General features: G+C 51.6%; 9 protein-coding genes across 9 annotated transcripts; 4 read left to right on the forward strand and 5 right to left on the reverse strand.

The window, feature by feature from the left end:
- Positions 1-427: 427 nt before the first annotated feature.
- Positions 428-4,531, reverse strand: EI97DRAFT_381453 (leptomycin B resistance protein pmd1; the record flags this gene model as incomplete). The annotated part of the gene is made up of 7 exons (XM_033795803.1): positions 428-680; positions 740-855; positions 907-1,740; positions 1,793-2,026; positions 2,076-2,127; positions 2,177-3,015; positions 3,062-4,531. 7 exons carry the CDS (start codon positions 4,529-4,531, stop codon positions 428-430), a joined length of 3,798 nt encoding a protein of 1,265 aa, XP_033651963.1.
- Positions 4,532-5,855: 1,324 nt separating this feature from the next.
- Positions 5,856-6,605, reverse strand: EI97DRAFT_468864 (uncharacterized protein; the record flags this gene model as incomplete). The annotated part of the gene is made up of 1 exon (XM_033801681.1): positions 5,856-6,605. One exon carries the CDS (start codon positions 6,603-6,605, stop codon positions 5,856-5,858), a length of 750 nt encoding a protein of 249 aa, XP_033651964.1.
- Positions 6,606-6,709: 104 nt separating this feature from the next.
- Positions 6,710-7,895, reverse strand: EI97DRAFT_128756 (uncharacterized protein). Its single transcript, XM_033793099.1, has 3 exons — positions 7,885-7,895; positions 7,464-7,838; positions 6,710-7,413 (listed from the first exon to the last, which is right to left on the reverse strand). The coding sequence occupies exons 2-3, from the start codon at positions 7,689-7,691 to the stop codon at positions 6,814-6,816; spliced, it is 828 nt and encodes a 275-aa protein (XP_033651965.1). The 5' UTR covers positions 7,692-7,838; positions 7,885-7,895; the 3' UTR covers positions 6,710-6,813.
- A 158-nt stretch (positions 7,896-8,053) lies between these two features.
- On the reverse strand, positions 8,054-8,557 carry EI97DRAFT_451748 (RNA-binding domain-containing protein; the record flags this gene model as incomplete). Its single annotated transcript, XM_033800365.1, has 2 exons — positions 8,054-8,278; positions 8,333-8,557. 2 exons carry the CDS (start codon positions 8,555-8,557, stop codon positions 8,054-8,056), a joined length of 450 nt encoding a protein of 149 aa, XP_033651966.1.
- A 587-nt stretch (positions 8,558-9,144) lies between these two features.
- Positions 9,145-10,736, forward strand: EI97DRAFT_381513 (6-phosphogluconate dehydrogenase-like protein; the record flags this gene model as incomplete). The annotated part of the gene is made up of 3 exons (XM_033795805.1): positions 9,145-9,283; positions 9,340-9,854; positions 9,903-10,736. 3 exons carry the CDS (start codon positions 9,145-9,147, stop codon positions 10,734-10,736), a joined length of 1,488 nt encoding a protein of 495 aa, XP_033651967.1.
- Positions 10,737-11,944: 1,208 nt separating this feature from the next.
- On the forward strand, positions 11,945-14,338 carry EI97DRAFT_129182 (kinase-like protein). The gene is made up of 3 exons (XM_033793100.1): positions 11,945-12,993; positions 13,039-13,818; positions 13,877-14,338. The coding sequence occupies exons 1-3, from the start codon at positions 12,238-12,240 to the stop codon at positions 14,237-14,239; spliced, it is 1,899 nt and encodes a 632-aa protein (XP_033651968.1). The 5' UTR covers positions 11,945-12,237; the 3' UTR covers positions 14,240-14,338.
- A 598-nt stretch (positions 14,339-14,936) lies between these two features.
- Positions 14,937-17,383, forward strand: EI97DRAFT_435263 (uncharacterized protein). Its single transcript, XM_033798817.1, has 7 exons — positions 14,937-15,343; positions 15,396-15,455; positions 15,502-15,545; positions 15,597-15,949; positions 16,007-16,806; positions 16,850-16,960; positions 17,009-17,383. Exons 1-7 carry the CDS (start codon positions 15,236-15,238, stop codon positions 17,192-17,194), a joined length of 1,662 nt encoding a protein of 553 aa, XP_033651969.1. The 5' UTR covers positions 14,937-15,235; the 3' UTR covers positions 17,195-17,383.
- A 307-nt stretch (positions 17,384-17,690) lies between these two features.
- EI97DRAFT_422561 (bax inhibitor family protein-like protein) lies at positions 17,691-19,231 on the forward strand. The gene is made up of 2 exons (XM_033797091.1): positions 17,691-18,250; positions 18,297-19,231. The coding sequence occupies exons 1-2, from the start codon at positions 17,712-17,714 to the stop codon at positions 18,778-18,780; spliced, it is 1,023 nt and encodes a 340-aa protein (XP_033651970.1). The 5' UTR covers positions 17,691-17,711; the 3' UTR covers positions 18,781-19,231.
- Positions 19,232-19,880: 649 nt separating this feature from the next.
- On the reverse strand, positions 19,881-21,397 carry EI97DRAFT_444172 (heme oxygenase-like protein; the record flags this gene model as incomplete). The annotated part of the gene is made up of 4 exons (XM_033799882.1): positions 19,881-20,420; positions 20,467-21,189; positions 21,282-21,342; positions 21,387-21,397. 4 exons carry the CDS (start codon positions 21,395-21,397, stop codon positions 19,881-19,883), a joined length of 1,335 nt encoding a protein of 444 aa, XP_033651971.1.
- Positions 21,398-22,947: the final 1,550 nt, after the last annotated feature.

Here is a 22,947-nt window from a genome sequence, read left to right on the forward strand (position 1 = left end):
CTCTATCACGGATGTATTACTCTTCTCCAGTCAGAACAGGATATGGATTCCGAGAAGTAATCAGAACCGGTTTCTCGCGCGTACGAAGAGTACTGAGGGATCCCAGGAGGTGAGCACCCAGCTGGGCTTTACCGAGGTTGGAAGACACTGGCCTATCTCACATCCTATCCTAGACTCATCATGCAGCCGAAGGGAGTGGTGTGAGCATCTTTTATACCAGAAAGAATCTCCTTGACGGGTCCGAAGGCTCGTCTCAGTCTTGCTTGTACTCGTGCACGTCCTCTAGCGCAGCAGTGATAAGAAAATTGAAAACAAGAGTTCCCAGATCCAACTACATTAAGATCGCTTCAGGCTTTCGCTCTGAGAGAAGAGCCTCCCCTATATTACATGGTAACTATGGTCTTGAAAATTAGAAAAATACTTACGGTCACTGCGGCGCACCCATATCCTGCAACCTCGCCAACTCCCAATACACTCCTCTCTTCCCCATCAGTTCCTCATGCCTGCCCTTTTCTACGATCTTGCCTTTATCAAACACATAGATCACGTCTGCATGCTGAATGGTGCTCAAACGATGCGCAATGGCGACGGTGGTGCGGCCCTTGGACGCGGAGTCCAGAGCGTTTTGGACGACGCGTTCGGAGGTGCTGTCGAGAGATGACGTTGCTTCGTCAAGTAGCCTGTGCGACGAGGTTAGATTGGTTGATGGTCAGAGGGCATCTCAGACGGGTATGCCTACAAAATCTTAGGATCGCGAAGTAGAGCGCGTGCAATGGCAAGGCGCTGTCTCTGGCCACCGCTGAGGAGAGCGCCCTTTGCTCCTACTAGAGTGTTGAAGCCGTCCGGAAGGGATACCTGAGCAGCGTAAGCTATTATCTGTATGAGCAAGGATTGAGGCCGACGTACAATGAAGTCGTAGATATTAGCATCTTTGCAGACCTGCGCAATTCTCTCGTCGTCCACATCTTCCTTATCCGCCAGAATGTTCTCCCTAATCGTACCGGTGTACAGCGTCGTCTCCTGACTGACAATTGCCAACTGAGCTCTGTAATCCTGCAAATTGTAGTCCTTCAACTCCACGTCATCAACCATGACAGAGCCGGAATCGGGGTCGTAAAAACGTTCTAGCAGCGCCATCACCGTAGACTTTCCGCTTCCGCTTGCTCCGACGAGCGCAACGAACTGTCCAGGCTCCGCAGTGAGGCTTACACCGCGCAGGACGGGATGATCAGGGCGACCGGGGTATGTGAAACGCACGTTATGGAGACAGATCCTACCCTGAAAATCATCCACCCTTTTCCCTTCGGTGGACCAGTGATCGATCTTTGGAACACGGTCGATGAAGCTCTTCAACAGGGTGGCGCCAGCCCTCGCCTCCCCCATGTCCGGTGCGAACGAGAAGATGGCACCTGCGGCTTGTGCTCCGTTGATGATGGCAGCGTAGACGATAAAGAACTGGACAACCGTGTACTCCATGTCCAACATTAGCTTGCCGCCATACCAAAATACAAGAGCAAAGATGAGCAAGTTCAAAGCATTCGACAGGGCAAAGAGAATGGCGGACACATTATTGTAGAGGATGTTACCCTTGGCTTGAACCACGAGTTTGTCGTGGTACTCGGAGATCAGATGCTGTTCGAGAGACAGGGAGGCCACAGTTCGGATGGAGGAGGCAGCTTCGCAGGCGAACGAAGCGGCTTCGGTCGATCGTTTGGTACGCTTTTCCATACGGACGAGAGCCTGTAACAGAGATCAGCATGAGGTATCATTTTTTGCGTATCAGCGTACTCACCTGAAACCTGAAGTATCCGGTGGCAAGCAAAAGTGGAATGGTAGATGTGCATACGAGCGCAAGCTTCCAGCCAAAGATGCAGCCAACAATTATGGCAACGACGATTGAGGATAGCGATCCTAGGATTGTACCGAGTGTTGATCCCGTCAAGCCTGCGAGTCGGTTCGTCTCGGACGACAAGAATGTTGCAAGAGATCCGGACGTCACTGTATCACCATCGAAAAATTCGATGTCCTAAGACTTGTTATTTCTGCGACTCGACGCATGTTTGATGTTAACATACCTGTCGCAGGGCGGCACCGAAAGCTCGCTCTCTGACACGTGCAATGAGGCGACTACTTCTAGTCAGTAAGAGAACGCCCCCTCTGGTTCCCATGTACTTACGCAGATGCTTTGGACAGTGCGAGGCCTTGGGCGAAATAGAACGCCCATATTACGATACCCAACATGAGAAACATGAGACACCAGAAATTGACGTTGTGGTTGCCAGTCGTCAGCTCGGGCGCAACCAAGGCTGTAATGGTGTTTCCAAAGAAGATGGCCTGGATGGCTGGATTTGTGCCGCCACCAAAACTAAAGATGCAGCCGAGAAACAACAGGAACTGTTCTGGCTTGTTCATCTTCCATACAAACTTGATTAGTTGCGACGTGGGATACTCCTTGTCCTTCTCCTCCCCAGCAGCTTTTCTCGGCGCCTTCTCCGTCGTCGTGGCGGTGCGGAGCAATTCGAGCTTCTCGTCATCTTCTGTAATGTCTGCGGTGTTCTGTGCGGTCGTGTTCCCGGGACGAATCTCGGAGCTGAGTTCCTGCGCCCGGACGAGACTGTGATATACACCCTCTGACTCAAGCAGCTCTTCATGCGTGCCCTGCTCGACGATTCTGCCTTTGGCCATAACCACAATGTTATCTGCCTTCTTGATAGTCGACAATCGATGCGCAATGACAAGCGTGGTCCGGCCTTCCGAAGCACGATCCAGTGCCTCCTGTACGGCCCTCTCGGATTTCGTGTCCAAACTCGCGGTAGCCTCATCAAGAAGGAGAATTTTCGGGTTAGACACAACGGCTCGTGCAATCGCAATGCGCTGTTTCTGTCCTCCTGAGAGCAAATTCCCTCTTTCGCCTACTCGGGTCTGGAACTTGTCGGGCAGGCTCTCGATGAAGTCAAATGCATTAGCCACTTTGGCGGCCTCTACAATGAGGTCCATCTTCACGTCGTCGGATGCCTGGAAGTTGTGAGAACTGATGCCGTGAGAACAGAACATGACATACCTCGGCCCACTCCGTTCCAACTAGCCCGTGTGCGATGCTCTCGTAAATAGTAGTACTAAAGAGCGTCGGTTCCTGGCTAACGATTGCAATATGCCGCCTCAGCCACTTAAGATTGAGTGTGCTGATATCTTTGCCATCCAGCAGGATCTGGCCGCTCATGGGTAGATAGAAGCGCTCAAGAAGGCCAAAAATCGTCGACTTGCCGGACCCCGATGCTCCAACGAGCGCCAGCATCTTCCCGGCAGGAACCTTCAGGCCGAATCCGTCCAAGACCGTTGTGTCGGGGCGAGATGGATATATGTGCTTGACGTCTCTGAATTCAATGTTGCCGATGAACTCTCCTGGCCTCTCTCCCTCATCTGTCTCTGGATCAATGGGGGACTGTCTCTCGATGGTGTTGATGACCTTGGTCGCTGCTGCCACTGCTTGACCAAACGCTTGCAGGTGTGGCAGGTTCTGTCCTATAGAGAAGCCAGCGATCATCGATGCCATAACGACCGTCAGGATTTTCGCGACGTCGAGTTCTCCTGAACGCATGAATCTGTTCCCCTGCCAGAAGGCCAAGGCATATTGTAAGTTGATGACGATTTGCATCGCAGCAATCAAGGAGGAAAGCCACATCTTGGCCTTGAAGTCGGATACAGCGGCCCGGTCAAGGAAGGTTTTGTATTTCTTCTGCAATTTCTTTTGTGTGCCGTAGGCTGTGACATTGCGGGCCGAGGACAAGACTTCTTCGGCCAGGGTGCCCGCCGTGGCATATTCGTCGACCGACTTCAGCTGGTTGACTCTCATATTGCGGCCGTTGACGCCCATCATGAGGATTAAGGCAACGGTTGCAGACAGCATGATAAGTGAGAGCTTCCAAGACCTGACAAATCCAACGACAATGCCTGCCGCGAACATGGAGAGCCCGTTAAGGAACAGGGCAATCTTTTGACCAATTCCGTCTTGCACAAGGTTCATGTCCGAGCTGATACGAGTTGTGACCTCTCCAGCACCCAGAAAATCGAAGAAAGCAATGTTCTGACGGAAGATAGCCCTCAGGTAAAGTTCGCGAATGCGCTGCGCGATCTTCTCGCCAGTGTACGAGAAGCCTATGATACTGATGTAGACGGTGACCAATGAAGCGACACCCAGGTACACGAAGTAGAGAGTGAATGTATTGACCTGGTGTGTAAACTGCTTCTTCGCGACATCGTCGACGGCGAAACTCGTAAAACTTTTGGCGAAGTTGCCATAAACAAGGGTCATCAGGGGGAGAACGGCGCCTGCAATGACCGATGCAAGGAAAGAGATTGCCATGATGATCTTTTCGGTTCGGTTGGCGAATGCAAGTATCGAGAATAATCCGATCTTTCTTTTGGGTGCTTCCAGCTGTCGGTCGATAATCCTCTTCTCCTCATCTGAGAGTGCGTGGGCGTGCGGCGCAAGGTGGCCACCATCACCTTCGGAGATCTGCTTCTCCTCCATTGTCGGCAGTGGTCCTTTGGGCGCCATTGATGCTGAGGTTGGCAGCAACCGCCCAAGTTATCTGGCCGCGCAAGGCGGGAGAGAGGTTGAGATGTGTGTCGTAGTGAAGTTTAGGCATCCACGGAAAAGTTCCAAGGTTGCGTCTTCACAAGGCCGCGGCTCGCTCGATTTGGATGCCAATACGAGCCTCGTCGAAACAAGCAACAGCCCGAAGCTTAGCGTGGCCGCTACGGACCAATTCGGAAGGCCGCTTAACCAGATTATGAAACAACGCGGACGATTTCTCGGTTTCAGCTGGAAGACGTGAATGCTGGATTGAGGGGCGACGTCAAAAGAAGAATAAGATGGTGGAAATCTCAATTGATGTTATGGATTCGTTTGATGAATGGAAGATTGGCAATCCTCGTAAATAATCATGTTCGAGTCCTGCAGGACGGGGAAATTTTCGCCTGAGGGCTGCAAAGTCCTTATGAAGGGCGGAAGGGCGTGCCCAGGGGGCAACCAGGCAACTCAGGGGAACTCGGGTGACAATCAACAAGAAGTGCGTCCGGATACGCTTACCGAGGGATATGAAGGCAGTGTGCAAACTGTCTTCGGTGGGTGGATTCCAGGGGATGTTCGGTTTCGAAATTCTGTTCCGGGTGTAGCAGAAGGATCACGATGGGATGGGTTCACCATCGGACACTGCCGCTGTCCCAAATTGGAGGGTTCAAGTCAGTTTTCCCCAAAGTTATCCTATAACCTGCGCGTTTGCTTCAACCGTTGTGCTTCTGCCGGACATGATCTTATCTGGCAGACATGCGCGGCTCAGCTCAGGGGGAATGGGGGAACGACGAATTGAGCACTCCACTGTGCATGAAACGAATGATTTGGCAACCATTGAACATTTCATACCAGCGTCGAGTCACTGCGTTCACTAGCGTGAGAAGAGCGCCAAGTGAAAGAAAAGTGCAGCAACTTGATCCTAGGCATTCTGGCCTGCCTGCACCCATCCCCGGAAATCATAGCATGGCTGTTACACGGCCTAGGCCATCCGATTACCAAATATTATTCCGATGCTGTTCATTAAGGGCTAAGGCGCCCTTCAGTGAGGCTTGGGAAAGCTTGTTCTTTGCAAGAAAGGCCAAGTGGACACGTAAGCCAGAGCTGGGTGGAAAGAAATGCGGTGTGCAAGGTGGGTGAGATAAACATGATAATATTGCAACCAGGCGTCCAGGTCCAGGTCCTGTCAGATCACGTCAATTCTACGGGCAAATAGCGGGTGTCTTTCCGCATCCATGATCGTTCCAGTAGAAATGAGGCCTGTCGTATCATTACCTGCATGTTATATGTGCTGCACCGTCCTCATCATCAAGCAGGCAAAGTGCCAGCCTTGTTGTCCGTACTTCACTTCGGGGCAGAACTCTTCATACATATGAAACGCTTTCTTACTCACCTCCTCTTCCTCCCCTTTCCAGCTCTTTAGACTCTCCTCAAATTGCTTCTTCACTGTCTCGTACTCCACCTGCCCGAACTTCTTCTTCAGTGGCTGCTCGGACCCCGGTTTGCCGTTTCCTTCAGAGCCCACGAGTGCCAGCCCGTCCTTCAGCTTAAGCTTGAAATGCATGACCTCAATCACTTCTAGATCCTTGGATCTTTCCTTTGCCTCCTCGCGCTTGCGTTGCTTTTCTTCGGATTCATCGCGCTCAGCTATCGTTCCAATAGATCTGCCTTTTGCGAGCGCGCAGATCGTGGATATCGCGGATCCAACGCTGAGGCAGGTTTCCCATGGCAGGTGAGGATAGCGGAAATTGGTCACGCATGCACTCCAGAGCTGCAGAACGGGTGCGCGATTGATACGAACGATTCGCTTGTCTTGGTCACTGCTTGCAGATTTGACGAATTCCTTGGACGCAGCGGCACTCTTTGCTTGCTTCTTTGCGCGTTCTTCTGGACCTTGTGCAGTGCTCCGTTGGCGTTTCTTGGCCGTGGCTTGCTTTGTATGTGCGCCCATCTTGATGACGCGGTTTGAAGTGCGGCTGACCTCTGCGTTTCCACCCACGCCTCGTGTTGTCTTGCTCCGGGTAGTGACCATGATTAACTTCGCTGCGCTATCCTTCTGTCATGGGATATGGCAAAATCATCGGGGACGTAGGAGGTGGTTTGATGTATTGCTATGACGTAGTGCGAGACCTTACCGAATGCGGGACCAATGAATCAACAAGCCAACCATACCAAATCGGAAGATGAGAATCTATTAACCAGAACCTCTGTCACTATGCAAAGTAATCCATACTCTGGAATCACTTCTTATCGGCAAACATCTTTCCCAGTTGCTTCGTAACATATTTCTTACCCTCAGTCTTGATCACAGGGACAGCGTAGGCAATAAACAGATCCTTTGCTTGCTTCTGCCACTTGCTTTCCTTGCGTCTTGACTGTGTAGGTCGATCTCTGCGGCGGTCGTCGTGTATCGTACGTCTCTCTTCCGGTGGCGGTCTCCCGTCATAGCGATCTCTCTTGGGTTTAGAACGCTGGTCCCGGTGATAGTCATCGTACTCTCGTCTGTGTTGTCGTCGCGAGAATTCGGAGTCGTCAAACCTGTCACCATAGCGACTTCGTCCACGATCGTTATCCTCTTTGTGTCGGTGGCGTCGCTGGGACGAAGGCAAATCGTCTGATACGTGACCGTGGTAGCGGCGAGGTTCTGGATAGGTTTGTCGTCGTCGAGGCTCAGGAGATTCGCCTGTGTAGACTGTAAATTTACCGCAGTGAAAGGACATCAGGAGGCAGATGGAGTGGCTCACGTCTAGAGCGATCATGATGCGCATTATGCGGGTATCGGCTATGAGAACCGCTTCGTTTGTCGCGAGGAGCGAAGTCATCGTGGCGAGCTTCGTCGTCTGGATCCATTAGAGGTCGCACAGGTCCATATCTGGATCATTAGTCTTACAGAACCGCGGGTTCTCATATGGGAGAGGCATCGCGCGGTGGTGGGTACAATGAAGAGTCGTGGGTCGGATATCTGAAAGGCTAGTAACTGTGCAGATTGACAGGAAAATGGCTCCTCGTCGCCAGAGAGTTGATACCGAGTACTGCGTCGAGGCCTTGCAAGCGTATAGCGGCTGAAGGAAAAATATGCCTCTCGAGTGAACTGGGCAACGTGACCGTCATAGTGCATGACCCTGCACAAGAAACGCGTGATACCCGAGCGTGATCGACGGATCTACCCCAAGACATCCAATCCGGGCGAATAACGCAATCGCTAAGAACCGCCCTCGAGAACTCTGAAGCACTTCACGGTCGATCAAAGTGATTTGAGTACATTCTGAAGGAGTTAGTAAATTGTGAACCTTGGATGGTAATTGACTCACTGGAATGAAACGAATACCCGGCCTATCTCACGATAAGACAGACCGGCGCGCTGTGGATTCTTTGCACAGTGATGATGCAGGATCTGTGCGCGCTTCTATCCTCGTCCGGTGACCACCTGCAGTATGGTAGCCATCCTGAAATCTGTGTATCCTACGGACATGAAAAGTATCATTCTTCCGCATCACCTGTATCCCTATCCGGGCTCCGGCTTCGACCCCTACCGCCACGTCCGCCTCCCCGCCTGTCGCGATCTCGTCCACCCTTGTTGGCCGGCGGCGGCCGTACGAACGCGAAGTCGACTGACACTTTCTGCTCCAGGAGCTCGTGGCCGTTGGCGCCCTTGATGGCTGCTTTCGCTTCGTCGAGCGTGGGATATTCGATAAGGACGTAGCCCTATGAAGAGGGTCATCAACCAATCCAACAGGAAATGTGCGGCAGCCAGCCTACCTTGACATAACCAGTTCTTCGGTCCAGGTTCAGGTGCAAGTTTTTGATTGTGCCAAATTCTCCAAACATGTCCAGTAGGTCCTCCTCGCTAGCTTCTTCGTGTACATTGGTGACGATGATGATCCAGCCTTCGATCGAACGTACGGCAGTCGCACCCATCGCTGTAAGGGCGTCATTGGAACTTGGAGCGGCGGCTTGAGGGCGTTCGGGCTGGTCTAGTTCCATTTCTTCAGCCATGATTGAGGATGCGCAGCCGGGTGGGAAGCGAGGAGATTTCTCAGTAAGATTGCGTAAGAATGCCAACCTAAGCGGTCCGTAGCTGCGTCCGAAGCTGTCCCTGGGAATAGAGCAGTCGTGGTGTTGTGGCGGATCTCAAACAAGGGAATACGCCAAGAACTCCGTGCCCCAGAAGAGTTCCCGCATTTCGCTTACATAGATTCAGGAAAACCGCTAACCGGATTGGGCATTCTTTACGTCAGGCTGACTATCCGACTCTGAGGTTAGAGACCACACCTGCAAACTTGTTATAGAAATGTTGAGGATGTACGACTTATCCATTCTCGACGGTTGGCTCTATTACAAAGATCCTTCTCTTCCACCGCTGTCTTCTCTCACTTATCTTTTTGTTGCTGTCCTTCTATCTTCTAGCATTATCGCATTAGACATTGATTTCCGAAAGGCGCGGCAAAAGAAAGTCAAAATGGCGGAACCACCTCGATTCACCTCAGTAAGTTATGCAGGCCATCAACTGTACTTACAAGGTTACAATGAGTTCATAGTGAATGTAGGTGGCCATGATTGGGTGTGGGAGTATGGGTTCAGGCCTTGCTCTGCTCCTCGCTGAGAATGGTGTGAAAGTCTCACTTCAGGACCCGTCGGAGGAGATGATGGATGATGCTATTGACAAAGCTGAGAAGTCTGGCTATCATAAGATGCTCACAAAATTCAAAGGTGCTCCAATTACGACGGGCCGTTCGAGGGTCTGATGGTACTGATTCCCGTCACAGATTACAAGTCCCTCTGCGCTTCTCTCTCCTGCCCAAGACTGTTTGTCTTCTCAATACCTCATGGAGATGTTGGTGACAAGGTACTGGACGGCCTGACACCTCACCTCTCTCAAGGGGACATCATACTCGACTGCGGCAATGAGCACTTTCAGACCACAGAGCGCCGTCAAGAGAAGTCGAAAGGAGTGGGAATCCGGTATATCGGTTGCGGGGTTAGTGGCGGCTACCAGTCAGCGCGATCAGGGCCCTCCATGTGTCCCGGTGGAGACGAGTCTGCGCTCGAGGACGTCATGCCCCTTCTGGAAAAGATTGCAGCGAAAGACAAAGACGGCAGCCCCTGTGTTGGCTTCATTGGAAAAGGAGGAGCAGGTCATTATGTCAAGATGATGCATAACGCTATTGAGCATGGGATGATGAGTGCCATTGCGGAGGCGTGGGAAATGCTTCGCAAGGTGGGATTCGGGTACGAGGAGATTGGAGATGTGTTCAAGAAATGGAATCAGAGCGGCGAATTCGTAGGTCATCCTTTTTTTATACTAGAAGCACCTGCTGAATATAAACAGAGAGGCACATTTCTTATCTCGATTGGAGCGGACTTGTCATACAAAAGAGAGCCTGATCAAAAACGCACGCCAGTCATTTCGGAAATCGTTGATAAAGTTGTACAAGACGTGACCGGTGAAGAAGGAACAGGCATTTGGGGCAACACCGAATCCATCGACTTGCACGTTCCTGCGATCACTCTCAATTCTTCTCACGCACTTCGCATTGCCTCGGCATACCGTGGCGACCGCGAGCGCGCGAACGAGGTTACAAAAGGGGGATTTCCGCCTCGCGAAATTAAGGTGCAGGACCGAGACGGCTTTGTTGAAGATTTGAGGCAAGCGACATACGCAGCGTGCTTGGCTAGCTATATCCAAGGAATGAATGTAATCTCGCGGGCTAACCAGCAGCATCAATGGAATATCAACTACGGCAACGTTTGGAAAATATGGCGGGCAGGCTGCATCATTCAGGCCGACTACATCTCCGACCATATTCTGGGCCCGGTTTTGCTCTCAAATCCGGGGTCTGAATCCCTTGACCTCCTTTTCAACCCTCGCACAATGGAAGACGTGGGGAAGACATTCCCCTCCCTAAGGCGTGTGGTCCTGAAGGCCGTGGAAACAGACCAAGTGGCTCCAGCTTTGAGTGGCACGCTGGAATACCTCAAGACGGTTACTGGCACATCCCTTCCGACAAGCTTTTACGAAGCCGAATTGGATTATTTTGGGAGCCACATGTTCGATAAGAAGGGCGAGAAGGGGACTGAGCAGGCAAAGAAGGGCGAGCACCACTATGAGTGGAAGCCCGCGCAAAGTCAGAAAGAGGTGTACGGTAAAGCGTCGGACATTTAAGAAGGCGAAGAGACAGACTCGAGTTCTCCGGTACGCCTAGCGCCCAACTACATGTTATCCGGATAATGCCTCGTGGATCCTCTTGAAGAAGGAGGAGAGGACGATCACTGATGAAGCCACTTCTTGGTCCATGTAAGGAGTTTGACAGTCACTATTCGTTCCTGGCGTCTAAGGTGACATTATCTGTTGCCAAATGCGAAATTACTGTTATCAGCTGGATTCAAAACCCGGTACAACGAGGCGGTCCGCATATATTCGTGTCGATTGCAGAAAGACAAGCCACTCAGCTCAGCCTTCCGATCCAAATTCTGACCGGTCCGAGAAGGTGTGCTCTCGGGACAATGGGCGGTGGACATGGCGCGTTGGTTGGCTGGCACCATGATCTAGGCCCTCGAGCATTCCCTAGTTGGACTGTTGTTTCATCGTGATCCGCGTTGCAATGCAGACTGGGTCCTTGTCTCCATGGCCTAGCTGCGCCATTTGGGTATTTCTGAGATTTGCAAACAGCCTCTGGGCGCCTCTCTCGATTGCATACACAAAGCTAATTCGACGGGGCCTAGGACGGTAAGACTGGTGTCTCAAGCTCCCGCATCTGGTTGCTAGTCCAGTTATGTCATGGTTGCAGCCGAAGAATCACTGTTGATGTCTGTTGAGGCCGGTGGCTCTGCATAAGCACTCTTTTGTGAGGCGCAAGTTTGTCAAGAAATCGAAACGAAACATATCTCTGCGTGCATTGGGTTGGTGTAGAAACATGATAATGAGTGTGTCGATCATGTAGTTGATTTTAAAGGTCGAGTTAAGGTTAAGGTTGCGGACACTAAGAAGGTAGGACCCACATGGAAAGCTCCAAGCCTCCAACAGGCAGTCGCGTCTCGCACTGAGACTCAAGCGCCAGCTCTCCCAGTGAAGAATCATCAAAGACGATCAGTTTGCAGTGAAGTGGAACCAACCGTCGCAACTTGCCTCCTTTGACAGTGTATCACGCAACTTCAGCTTGCCGTCAGACAGAGAGCGCAGTCAAGGCAACCAGAAGGCAATCAGATGGCGACCGTGTCCGTGTCCCGACCAGTCATTTTCGCTCCCGATATCCTCGGAGAGCTGTCTGCCCTACGCTGTACTCGATTCCCTGCTGGAGGACTACCGGTGTGCGTGCTCAGGCTGTAACTCGACGGGTTTTCTCCAATCACGCTGTGTTACGCCACACCATTAGCCTACAACAGGGCAAGGCGAGGGACTGGATGCTTTAAAGCCACACTTTGGATTTGCTTCTGACTGTGACCCAAGACGAGGCAGACGACGCCAGCTGCCGAATCTCGGAAACCCGTGGAAGCGCAATTGGGTTATATCTTGACCGGCTGGCCAGGCACGGAGACGGAATGCCTTACACACGTCCAATACGCTCCTGATCCGAGAGGTAGCCTTGCTTGCCTCGTACAGCCTTGCCAGTCGCGAACTCCATCGTCGGATTGTTCCTGAGCTCTTTCGAAACACCAGGAGCAGAATGGAGCACCCACTCATCCTCGTAAATTCCTTGTCGCCGGATTTGGAGTCGAGTTCACCTCCAGAAGAAAGGGTAGAAATTCCACAACCTCAGCCTGAGGCAAAGCGTAAAGGTAGAGATTATGATAGCTTGAACGAACTCCTGCGCGAGTGCAGCTTTCCTCATGAAGATCCGGCAATCGGGGAGTTTTGGCCATGTACGCTACTGGAGCGCATCCTTACCAAAGCGCGAATCATGGAGGAGCTCGCGGACTATCAGAAAGAGTGGCCTGAAATGTTTGCCGGTAGAACCAAGGAAGACTACGCCGACCAAATTTTGGGCTTGGGAGAAACCGGAAATCGCTATCTCAGGATGTTTGCAGGTCTCGTCTTGGTCGGGAAAGGAGAGCAAATAGGCAGGCTCATGGAGGCCGGAGTATGCGACAACGACATCCCTCTCGTGAGGTGTATCTCAAATCCAGATAAGCGAGGGAAGTGCATGTTGGCTCGCAAGTCCTCTCCCAATGTTCCGCTAGATTGCTTCAGCGTGCCTGTATGGGGTATACACGATCGCGGGAGTTTTGATAAGCATCAGCGGTCGCTTGATGTCGTACATTTGGGTCTAAACTCGGATAAGACTGTGAAGCACGAGGATTTCGATGCCGGAGTCGTCATGCCCTGGACCACTCGGACTAGAACTGGCCAAGGTGGATATGGGACAGTGTACCGAGTCACAGTCCCTCGTGAATGCCACGATTTTGACGGTGCACTCCAAGCTGTATGTGTTCTGCTATCTACCTTCACCCGCAACTGACGGAGCCAGATCGAAATTCATGATACATTTGCTGTCAAAGAGATCATAAGAAAGAAATCCAAGCTGGACAAAGAAGATGTTGAGCTCTGGAGAGAGGTCGAAATGCTGAAACGCTTCAGTGGGGCATTCCATGATCATCTGGTTACTCTACTGATGTCCTGGAGCGTGGAAGGGCAACATTGTCTGTTGTTCCCTTGGGCAGGGTGTGACCTTGACAAGTATTGGAAACGGGAAACTAACCAGGTGGAAATCGATCCTTTGACGAAAGAGATAAGATTTGATGACGTACATTGGGTATCAGCCCAAATCCTCGGTCTGACCGGAGCTTTGAATCTCATCCATAACCCGACGCATCTCCATCTGAACCCGGAGGAACGGAAGTACGGACGGCATGGTGATATAAAGCCAGAGAACATATTATTCTATCCTTCACCGAAGTACCCAAAAGGAATTCTTGTTATCTCGGACTTCGGTCTCTGCGCCCTCAATTCGGACTTGACCCGGTCAAATATTCCGGGGGAGGCGATTCCTCAAACACCAGGGTACCGGCCACCTGAATGCGATCTTGAAGGAGGCAAAATATCCCGCTCGTATGATATATGGACATTTGGATGCCTTCTGCTCGAGATGGTTTGTTGGGCATTGGGTGGAAGAGCCCTGCGGGACCAGTTCAGCGAAGACAGATTTGCAGTATACATATCGGGCGTCCAGTTGAATATATTCTTCGACCTGCAGAAGAAGCATGAGGGGGATAAGTACGTCATAAAAGTGAAAGATACGGTCAAAGAGGTGCGTCATACATCTCATCAACATTACGAAAGCGACGCGGGATTTAACCATTCTTCAGTACTTCATCAAGCTGCATGCGGCGCCCAGCTGCACGCAATACTTTCATGAACTATTGGACATCATTGAACAGGAAATGATCATAGTTCTCACGCCAGATAAAGAGAGAATTCGGTCCGGTGCACTTCTTCAAAGGATCGAAGAAATGCATTCCAGAGTCTCTAATGCTGAAAAAGGCTACTGTCAGACACCATGCCCTCAATTCAGAGAATTAACCCAAGATGTGGCTTTTGAGGCTGAGCTCAACAACACGGCAAAAGGCAATGTGCAGATACATAAGGGTGCCGGTCTCAAAGTACACAGGGGCGAAGTCCGGAAGTCGATGGGTCCCGATGAGCTTCAGGCCATGGAATATGCATCTTAGCGATTACGTACACAATAGCTTTTTCTCCAGTATTGGGATAAGTCTCTCAAAAAGTCAGCCGTGTGGCACCGCTGTCTTGTCTTGATTCGACGTCTATGGCTCGTTTGAGATGTTGCTCGCAATCGCACTTGTGGTGGTCAATTTGTGGCAGTGGCTTCTCGTAGTCCAGTCCGTTCGTCAATATTATCAGCCCTCATAATGCTCATTCAGCATCTCTTCCATCATTTCGATTTCACACTGGATCTGGTCAGCCGCTCTGACAAGAACTTGAAAGTATTCGGCTCAAAGCTCACGGCGGTCATTGGTCGCGGGATGGTACATATGAAGCGACCACGCTTTTGCTATGGCAAAGTCAATTGGAGCCATGGTTAAGCAGGGGCTGCACTACCTCCACCCTCACAGTTCCCCACCCGAAAATACCTGCAAGATAGCTCTCCATCGTAGCCTGGTCCGTATAACGTCCCGTGATGACAATTTTCATTGTTTCTGGAATGGATAACGAGTCTCTGAGTGCTTGAGAGAATTTCTCTTCGGAGTATGAGCCTGTATTAGGATCTGGATATCGAAATTGTCGAAGGAGGCGAGCGCGTGAGGCTGAGAACGAGGCTGAGTGATATTCGAGAAGTTTTGGTGTGCACACGTCAATCTACAGGCGCTTTGAGTAGGTTACATCAATTAGCTAACTCGAACAAACATTGCCGCTGGTGTCCGTACAGACACAGGAGACGACTGGAGAGTTGCCCTCGCTGTGCTACGTGTCGTGGCACCGGTGAATATCCCAGCATGCAGTGGTGGGACCGCGTTCGGACGACGCGAGAACTCCGCAAATGCAAACCAGTCAGCTGGAACGCTTCGCTTGTTACCCGCGCCACCAAAACACAGTGCCGTTGGGAACTGACCGGAGCACCAGGTCAATAAGGCCAGCGATGGCCATAGTTGGAGCTTAATCTCTCAGTCTTCCGGCACTCTTGAGTCAGTACTCTTGTCCGCAAACACATGGATTGGGCGCAGGATAATGTTGGGCTAAGTGAGGCCGACCTTCGGAAAGTGTTCAAGTATGAGCCGAAGCAAACCACCGTCGTCAAGATAGTGAAGAGTAGAGGCGTGAGTGTGCCGCTTCATAACTGCAGACACGGTCTGTCTGACCGTCGCGTAGTACAAAGCTCGCATCTGGTCGCTCGAGTCATCGAAAGATTGGGAGTGTTGGATTGAACATGTGAGTGATGAAAGTAAACGCTGCGCAATTTGCTTATGTATACTAGGAGATCCAAGGAATGAACAACTGTGATAGCGGGCTCATACTGATGTATATCCGGAGCGCCATAACTTTCTGAGGTACTGGACTGACACACGACAGACTCGCGAAACGAGCTGGAGAACGTTCTTGTCTACCATCTGCCGGGACGTCGATAGAAGATTGGCTTGCGAGATCAGATGCGGCCCTTGATCAGCAGTCGCCCGGTCCATTCAAGTTACGTCGAGCGCATACCTATGCAGGCCTTGACGGGAAGCAGCCCATGTCCGCAGAAGGTGCATCGCAGAGCCGCCCTGGTGGGAACCGTAACTTGCGAACGTTGCCGTTCTCCTACGAAACCTTCAAGTTTATCGCACACAGCTTCCACATACATGGCTCGATAGCACGTGTCGTGAGTCGTGCTGATGTACCGTACTTCTCGAGCGAAAAGGCGGTCATGTCCGAGCCAGCATACAGTGAGAAGATCGTATAGCTCCAGCACTGTACGAACCTATGCTAATCATTTCTGCTAGTCTACTCCTGTCGCTCAAGCAATGCCTGGGATCAAGACCTTGCTCTATCGGCGACGTATTTCCCAGGTAGCGGACTGACATTCTCCATCCTCTATGGCTGCCCCTTCCAAACGGAAGAGAACATTATCAGACGGCTTAGACGTGTCACCTACGAGGCAGCACATCCTCTGCTGTTGCCCGGTATCTTCGCCGAACTCGAGGTGTTGCGACACACTAGACTTGTCGAAACCACAATAAACAAGATTGAGACAAAGATTCTGGAGCTCAACGACGCTGCTGCAAACTTCCGTAGCTCGCAAGAGGAAGTAGATCGTCGCAACGAAGACAAGCGGGAGTCATGGCTGGACTTGACATACCTGAGGAACTCTCTAGTAAGCTGGAACACACAGCTAGGCAAACTGGCCACCCATGCAACGGAGTTGAGCGATGACGTGTACCGATGCACGAAACAAGATAAGGCGGATGTGCCGAACAATATTTTCAATATACACAGTATGACGGCGCACACTGGATCAAGCAATGTCTGGGAGAGCAAATATTCCCTCTACGGAGACCACAACTGGTGTCCATCTCATAGCGAAGCACCAACTGCCACTAACAGTGCGGTCGACGAGAAGCACCCAATGAACGAGAAGTTCTTGAGCGCAAGTATACCAGAGAAATCAAGAGCATATACGGCGTTGATGCGTGAAGCTGGTGACAAGATCAAACGTCGTATAATGGCAATAAGAGACGACTACGATGAGAAGATAAGAGACTGCACAATGCGTGTTGATGGTATGGCAATGGCTACTCAATGGGTACGTGTCCAGTCTGAGTTTAGTATGAAGCTCATAGTAGCAGTCCCATGGAGAGACGAACGTGGAAATTGCCTTAGCCACCAACAGAGACTCAAAGGTCATGCGCTCCATTGCCCTGGTAACGATGGTGTTTCTGCCGGGCACATTCTTTGCTGTGAGTGCTCGTCCCCGTCCATGTAACTCATGCTCACAATCAACCTAGACTGTATTTTCAATGACGTTTTTTGACTGGTTCGGAGAAGGGGGTAAAACGAGAGTCTCAAGTTACCTGTGGATTTATATCCTTATAACTTTAATATTTACCTTAGTGACGGTGGGCTGTTGGTACTTTTTCGTCTTCTATCGACAAAGGTATCAGGCATCGAAAGACGGTGGCAGTGGGGCCTAACACGGCGAAATCAATGAGAGGTACAGATTCTCTAGGTTAGTCCCAGAACAAGGTTGGCATTTCTTTCCGTCCTCGCCGCGACATTGACTTCCCACAGTGATAGAGGAAGTGTAATGTTGGCCCCAGGTCCGAAAGCAGAGTTGAGTTGTCAAGCTAAAGATGTACAGCTCCGCAAGTGATTGGACGTCAATGGACCTTCTCACCTTGAGTGGCGGTGGACTTGTGGATGGGTCAGGACAGATGTTCGTCATTTAACTACACAAACACATACCACTAGTGCGGATTATTCCCTTTTAAAGATAACGTTTGTAACGGCCAGAGAATGTTAGTATGCTGACATCGAGACGGGTTGCAGCGTCAATAACGAGGGATGTTCTAGTGGCTTCGCTGCTTAGTAACCGTTCATCCAATAACCGTTAAATCTTAGGACGTCATCGTCGCCTTTCCACACCTGCCACAGAAGATCCCTACACCACGTCTACACGGTCCTCAACCCGACCTTCGATACGCACACAACATGGCTTTCATTCTTCGGCGACCGTTCGCTTTTTCAGGGACCCTACGACAGCTCTCCAAGCCCTCGCAGTCAGTAACGGTGCGAGCATTCCACCAAGCGACACCGAAGCCGCAATCCCCGAACGTCTTCAGTCAACGCACAATCGCCCCCTCACTCTCAAAGTCGCAACATGTCTTCCGCGCTACATTTCGGAGAAACTACCAGCAGGCTGCATACAATCCCGTTGCGCAGGGCGATCTGCGACAGCGTCTACTCTTCGGAGCTGGTATCTTCGGGGCCACTCTGCTCGGAATCAACCTAATCTTCAACCGAGAGACTCGTGAAGATGGAGGAATGCCTGCATATGAACGGGAATACCTGAATGACACTTTCATGCACACTGGACTGGGCGTGGGTATTATCGGACTTGCTGCCCGCCAGCTGCACGTTAGTGGATGGAGCTTCCGGTTGATGGCGGCGAACCCGTGGCTTGTGCTCGGCTTGGGTCTTGTTGGCAGTATTGGAACGATGTACGGATGCATGGCTACTGATCCTAATAAGTAAGTTGGTCGACCTTCTCATTCGAGCTCTGCTGACATGCCACAGCTATGTCCAGAAGTACACCCTGTGGGGAGCTTTCAATGTCACGCAAGCTATGCTCCTCTCGCCACTCATGTTCTTCCAGCCCGCTCTCCTCGCTCGCGCCGGTCTCTACACTGCTGGAATGATGGGCTCCCTCGCTTTCGTTGGCGCCACCGCTAAGCAGGAGAAGTACCTCTACCTCGGCGGACCACTTCTTGCAGGCGTTGCCATCGTCGCCATTTCCGGTCTCGCTCCGCTCGTCCTCCCCGTCACCGCTGCCAGGACTCTCGCTTTCACGGAGAACATCTGGCTCTACGGAGGTCTAGCAGTCTTCGGTGGCTTCACTCTGTACGACGTCCAGAAGGTTCTGCACCATGCGAGATTAGCGGAGCAGGGCGTCATCAGGAAGGATGCTGTCAATGAGTCCATTTCGCTCGAGTTGGACTTCCTGAACATTTTCATCCGGATGGTGCAGATTTTGAGCATGAGCCAGAACAGGAGAAAATAAGGGTGGGGCAAAGCGGATTTAATGGCATGGCATTATCGGCGTCTTCAGGGATGTATATATTAGGATGGACTTCTGTTTCAACGGCACCCCTCTCATATTCGTAGTGCTTTTAGATAGGGTGTATAATTACGGGACAGCGTATGATTTGTAATCCTCCCAGGGTTTGTGACGAGGAGATGTTCAGCATCTAGGGTCACATGGTTCCAAGCCTATGCCTCTGACGTGGACAGAAGGGCACATTCTTTGACGTAAAGGAGGACTAGTATCATGAAATGCGCTCTATATGGCTTTAAGTTCCAAGGAGGGCATAGTTGTACTCTGCTAGAGAGATATGTGATGACACGATCTATCACAGCAGAGCTGGACTCCTCGCACGCACATTCCATTGAAAGTCCGCGACCCTGACTGTATATTTCGGGTCTTAATGTCCTGAATAACTAGCTAGTCAACGTGTATTAGCACCCTCACCTCCTCTGATATCAAAACTCTTTAAGAAGCACTGAAGATAATTTCATCGTCGCTGCATCTGTGCGGCTCGCGTTGATGTTTGCGTTTATCTGAGATAGAAACGTCTGGAAGAGTACACGCAGAGTAAAAGTATGGCAAGCTATCAAACGACCTACGAAGTCCATTTCACGGAAACTAATCATTAAACGAATACTGATATCCCATTCCGAACAGCACACGAACACCTGCTTCCCCTGGAGATAACCCTAAGCGCCTGAAGCATGGAGAACAGCAACCCAGACGCTTGACCCGTGGCGGAACTGGAAAGACAAGAAAAACGAAGGCCGTAGCCGTGACAAAGAACATACAGCGGCCCAGCGCTTCTACATTGGAAATCCAATAAGGACAGGCGATACCGGAAAAGAGCGGAGTCGCATGGTTGGCCCCTAATCGAGAACCGGCTTACTCCAGGCTTCCCGATCTATGCGTTATCCGGTATTTTGTCGAGCCGCGCAGTGGACGACCTCGCACTCCGTCGGCGGCCGCGGCTCTTCTACCTCGGCCGTGTACCCGGCTGGCTTACTGTCGTCCTTTACGGCATCATATATGCCATCGACAGAACTACTCGGGGTCACGGCTGTCTCAGGACGGCACTACGATCCTTGGCCAACACTGTCAAGACCTCCAAAACTGTTCCGGCCGTCGCTTACAGGGGTCGAATCTCCGCCGTTCATATTTGCACCGCTCATGCCTGAGGCGTTCATTCCCTGGCCAGTCATATTGGCAGTGCCTACGGAGCCGTTCATGGTGGATCCGCCCATGGCACTGTCGTTCATGCTGCTGTCCATGGGACCCACAGTGTTACCCATTGATCCCATGCCGGTAGAGCCTAGACGCGCGCTCTCGTCTTCTTCGCCCATGCCGTCGACGTCCGGCCAGAAGCGCTCTTCAAGCCAGCATATCTGTCGGAATATCTCCTCGCAACGTAACATCTCCTCCTTGCCGTCCCGAGTGGTCGTGCTGTTGGCGAGCTCGTCGACAAGATTCCGGGTGGCATCGACGAACTTGCTGAACGCTGGTGATGTCCAGTTCGGGATGAGCGCTTGGTGTAGGGCAACAATGTGCGATTCGTTGCTTGGGGTGGAGAGAGACGAGCTGAACGACGAGGCGTACTGCCACGCTGATCGGTAGCACTACGATGTGTCAGAGAAGCTACTTGTTTCGATACCGGAAACTCACATGCTCCGTGCCCCACAGGACCACTATACCCTCCAAAAGGGACGCGCTCGAGCTGCTCGCACTCATAAACAAGTCAAGGAGCGCCCGCGTGATCGGGGTTGGCGGATCCGGGCTCAAGTTTAGACCGTATTTCGTTGCTGTGATCTCAAAGAACTGCATCTCGCGGCGCATGTTGTTCACGGCGGAAATGAGAAGATCCATGGTCCTGAACATCGGGTGGAACTGGGAGTTTGAAGTCTGCGGTAGGCGGATCTTTGCCAGCAGCTGTCCGACGAAGCGAATGTATCCTCTTGCGTAGTGTCCATCCTGCACCAGCCATTGCGTGAGGGGGCCGACCGCGAGAGAGCCACAGCCAGCATGCGAGAGGAAGGGCTGCTGAGTTGCTTGAATGAAAGCGTGGTGGCAGCGAGCGAGCAGATGAGCAGTCAACGATGGCATGACATTCTGCGGTATCTGGGGGTGTGGAGCGAGCAGCTCGCGTCCCCTCTTGTTCGGGCCGCGACGCTGGACTTGAAGGTTTGGGTTTGGCTGTTGTCCGGTCAAGATGTTACCGCTGCCATTGTTTGCCTTCTCTGCCTGGGTGGATGCGTGAGGATGGGTCTGTAACATGTGGTTCGCGTCGGGCGAGGCGAGATAGGCCTGGCATGTCTGGAGATGCTCAATCTGGCGCGTCGTGTTCTTCGCGCGTACGAAGCCGCAGTGCACGCATCTGACCTTGTTGCACTGTTTATGGGTCAGCGGGGATTTGTTGAGACGCGTGGAGTGAAGAATCACGGCACAGGAGGAGACGTGGGAGGGCGAAGAGAGAAACTCACTTTGGATGGAGTGTCGGCGTCCTGGAACTCTTGAAAGGCACGGCGGATGTCTGGATTGGCGCTGGAGGTGTCAGCGGGGTTGGTGTGTCGATATGATTTGCTTACTGTCGGCCCATTCTTGATGCTGGACTTTTGGTCAGTATGTTCACGTACTGTATCGAGGGGTTGTATTGTTCAGTCACGTAACCGTGCTGAGTGGGAATGGGCGGAGTCCCTAACTAACCGTGACTGTGACTAAGCCGAGCCTATCCCGTTCAGGCGTCGAGCGGATGAATCGTGGTCTGCGCGTTGAACGTGGGATGGTCAAGAAAGCCACTTTTCCAAACCTCAAAAGATAATGCGATCTAGTCAGCTCTCACTACACGGACGCAAAAGTTCAAAGTATTAACGGAGAATGGCAGGAAAGCGTCAAAATGGATCTAGGTGCAGTGCCTCCCGACGTCTACTCAACCTTTACATCGCGACGATTGTAGACTGAACTCTATGGATCCACCGACGCTTTCTTATTACCCGATTGCTATGCGTTCGTCCTTGGCCTCTTTGATAAGCTAGACTGTGCTGAAGGCAGGTTAAAGTATCTAGTACCAGAGTACATATTCGAAACGGAACCCACGCGAGCTTAATTGCACTCCGAACAAGGCCATATATTTCACACCATCCATGATGCTACGTGCTCCACTGAATTTCGCACCTCAAATAACCTCTCAAGCGCGGAAAATATGCGGCAAAGCTCCCGTCATCAACACAGTTCTGTATCGTCGTACCAAGTTGCTTACATCGTAGATCTGCCCCACCCGCATCTGATGTCACAAGCCGAGGATTGTAAAAATTCCATCTCTCGTTCTCCCAACCCAGTACCATCTCATATCAGCCGCTCCATCTGTGTCGCCGTATATGTCCTCTTGACGAAAAGCTGGGCCACCACTCACAGCTCGACACGAAACGGGACAACGACAACCGCTGTACACACTGTGCCCGATGCACGAGGCATGGCTCTGAGCCTCCATCACGACCTTCTAAGCGAGTCTCTCAGCCGGATCGCAATCATGCAAATCTCTTCGGTCCTACCGCAGTACTGTTATGGCCTCAGGGAACGCGCCGTCCAATCCTGTCCTGCTGATGAAGTCATCGCCCAGGCTGTAAATGATTAACGTAGCTACCCGAGATGCATTTCAATCCGCTGGAAACATCCAACCTTTCTTTCAAAGGGAGAACACTCTTGTGACTGCAATTCGTTCGAAAGAGCTTGGCTGATGCCGTGTGCACTGTACTGTTATCCGACAGCATTCACCGTTTTCGCCACAGCATTTTACCGTTCTTGGCATACTGTGTATGTCGACCACCACGTGGTGAGTTACGGTGAAGGACTTCGCAGATCTGAGCCACAAGAGGACCCTCCCCGCAACAATACCGCCTTACGGAAGCCAGTATTCATGGATGCAGTCCAGTTTCTTCTGTTTCTCGTTGATCGCTCTCAGACCCAACCCGCCGCAGCTAGTCGCAGGTCGATCATCCCATCATAAGCAATCGTCTCGCGAATCAAACCGCGAGATCGGACGGTACCTGGGCTAGCACCGATAACCACAAGTATGGGGTTACCTGTGAATGGAGCTTAATTGCACATCGCTCTGAGAACAGGACGTCAGTCACGGTCGATCCGAGTGCC

Source organism: Westerdykella ornata, assembly GCF_010094085.1.
Source record: "Westerdykella ornata strain CBS 379.55 unplaced genomic scaffold EI97scaffold_20, whole genome shotgun sequence".
Classification (NCBI taxonomy): Eukaryota; Fungi; Ascomycota; class Dothideomycetes; order Pleosporales; family Sporormiaceae; genus Westerdykella; species Westerdykella ornata.

Excerpts from the sequence above, each read along its gene's own strand:
- EI97DRAFT_128756 (XM_033793099.1), bottom strand. The coding sequence starts at position 7,691 with ATGCACTATGACGGTCACGTTGCCCAGTTCACTCGAGAGGCATATTTT. Across the intron at positions 7,414-7,463 it reads ATATGAGAACCCGCGGTTCT|ACGACGAAGCTCGCCACGAT; the intron begins GTAAGACTAATG and ends TAATGGATCCAG.
- EI97DRAFT_129182 (XM_033793100.1), top strand. The coding sequence starts at position 12,238 with ATGGAGCACCCACTCATCCTCGTAAATTCCTTGTCGCCGGATTTGGAG. Across the intron at positions 12,994-13,038 it reads TTGACGGTGCACTCCAAGCT|ATCGAAATTCATGATACATT; the intron begins GTATGTGTTCTG and ends TGACGGAGCCAG. Across the intron at positions 13,819-13,876 it reads TGAAAGATACGGTCAAAGAG|TACTTCATCAAGCTGCATGC; the intron begins GTGCGTCATACA and ends ACCATTCTTCAG.
- EI97DRAFT_435263 (XM_033798817.1), top strand. The coding sequence starts at position 15,236 with ATGGATTGGGCGCAGGATAATGTTGGGCTAAGTGAGGCCGACCTTCGG. Across the intron at positions 15,950-16,006 it reads CATGTCCGAGCCAGCATACA|TCTACTCCTGTCGCTCAAGC; the intron begins GTGAGAAGATCG and ends CATTTCTGCTAG. Across the intron at positions 16,961-17,008 it reads TGCCGGGCACATTCTTTGCT|ACTGTATTTTCAATGACGTT; the intron begins GTGAGTGCTCGT and ends CAATCAACCTAG.
- EI97DRAFT_422561 (XM_033797091.1), top strand. The coding sequence starts at position 17,712 with ATGGCTTTCATTCTTCGGCGACCGTTCGCTTTTTCAGGGACCCTACGA. Across the intron at positions 18,251-18,296 it reads ATGGCTACTGATCCTAATAA|CTATGTCCAGAAGTACACCC; the intron begins GTAAGTTGGTCG and ends GACATGCCACAG.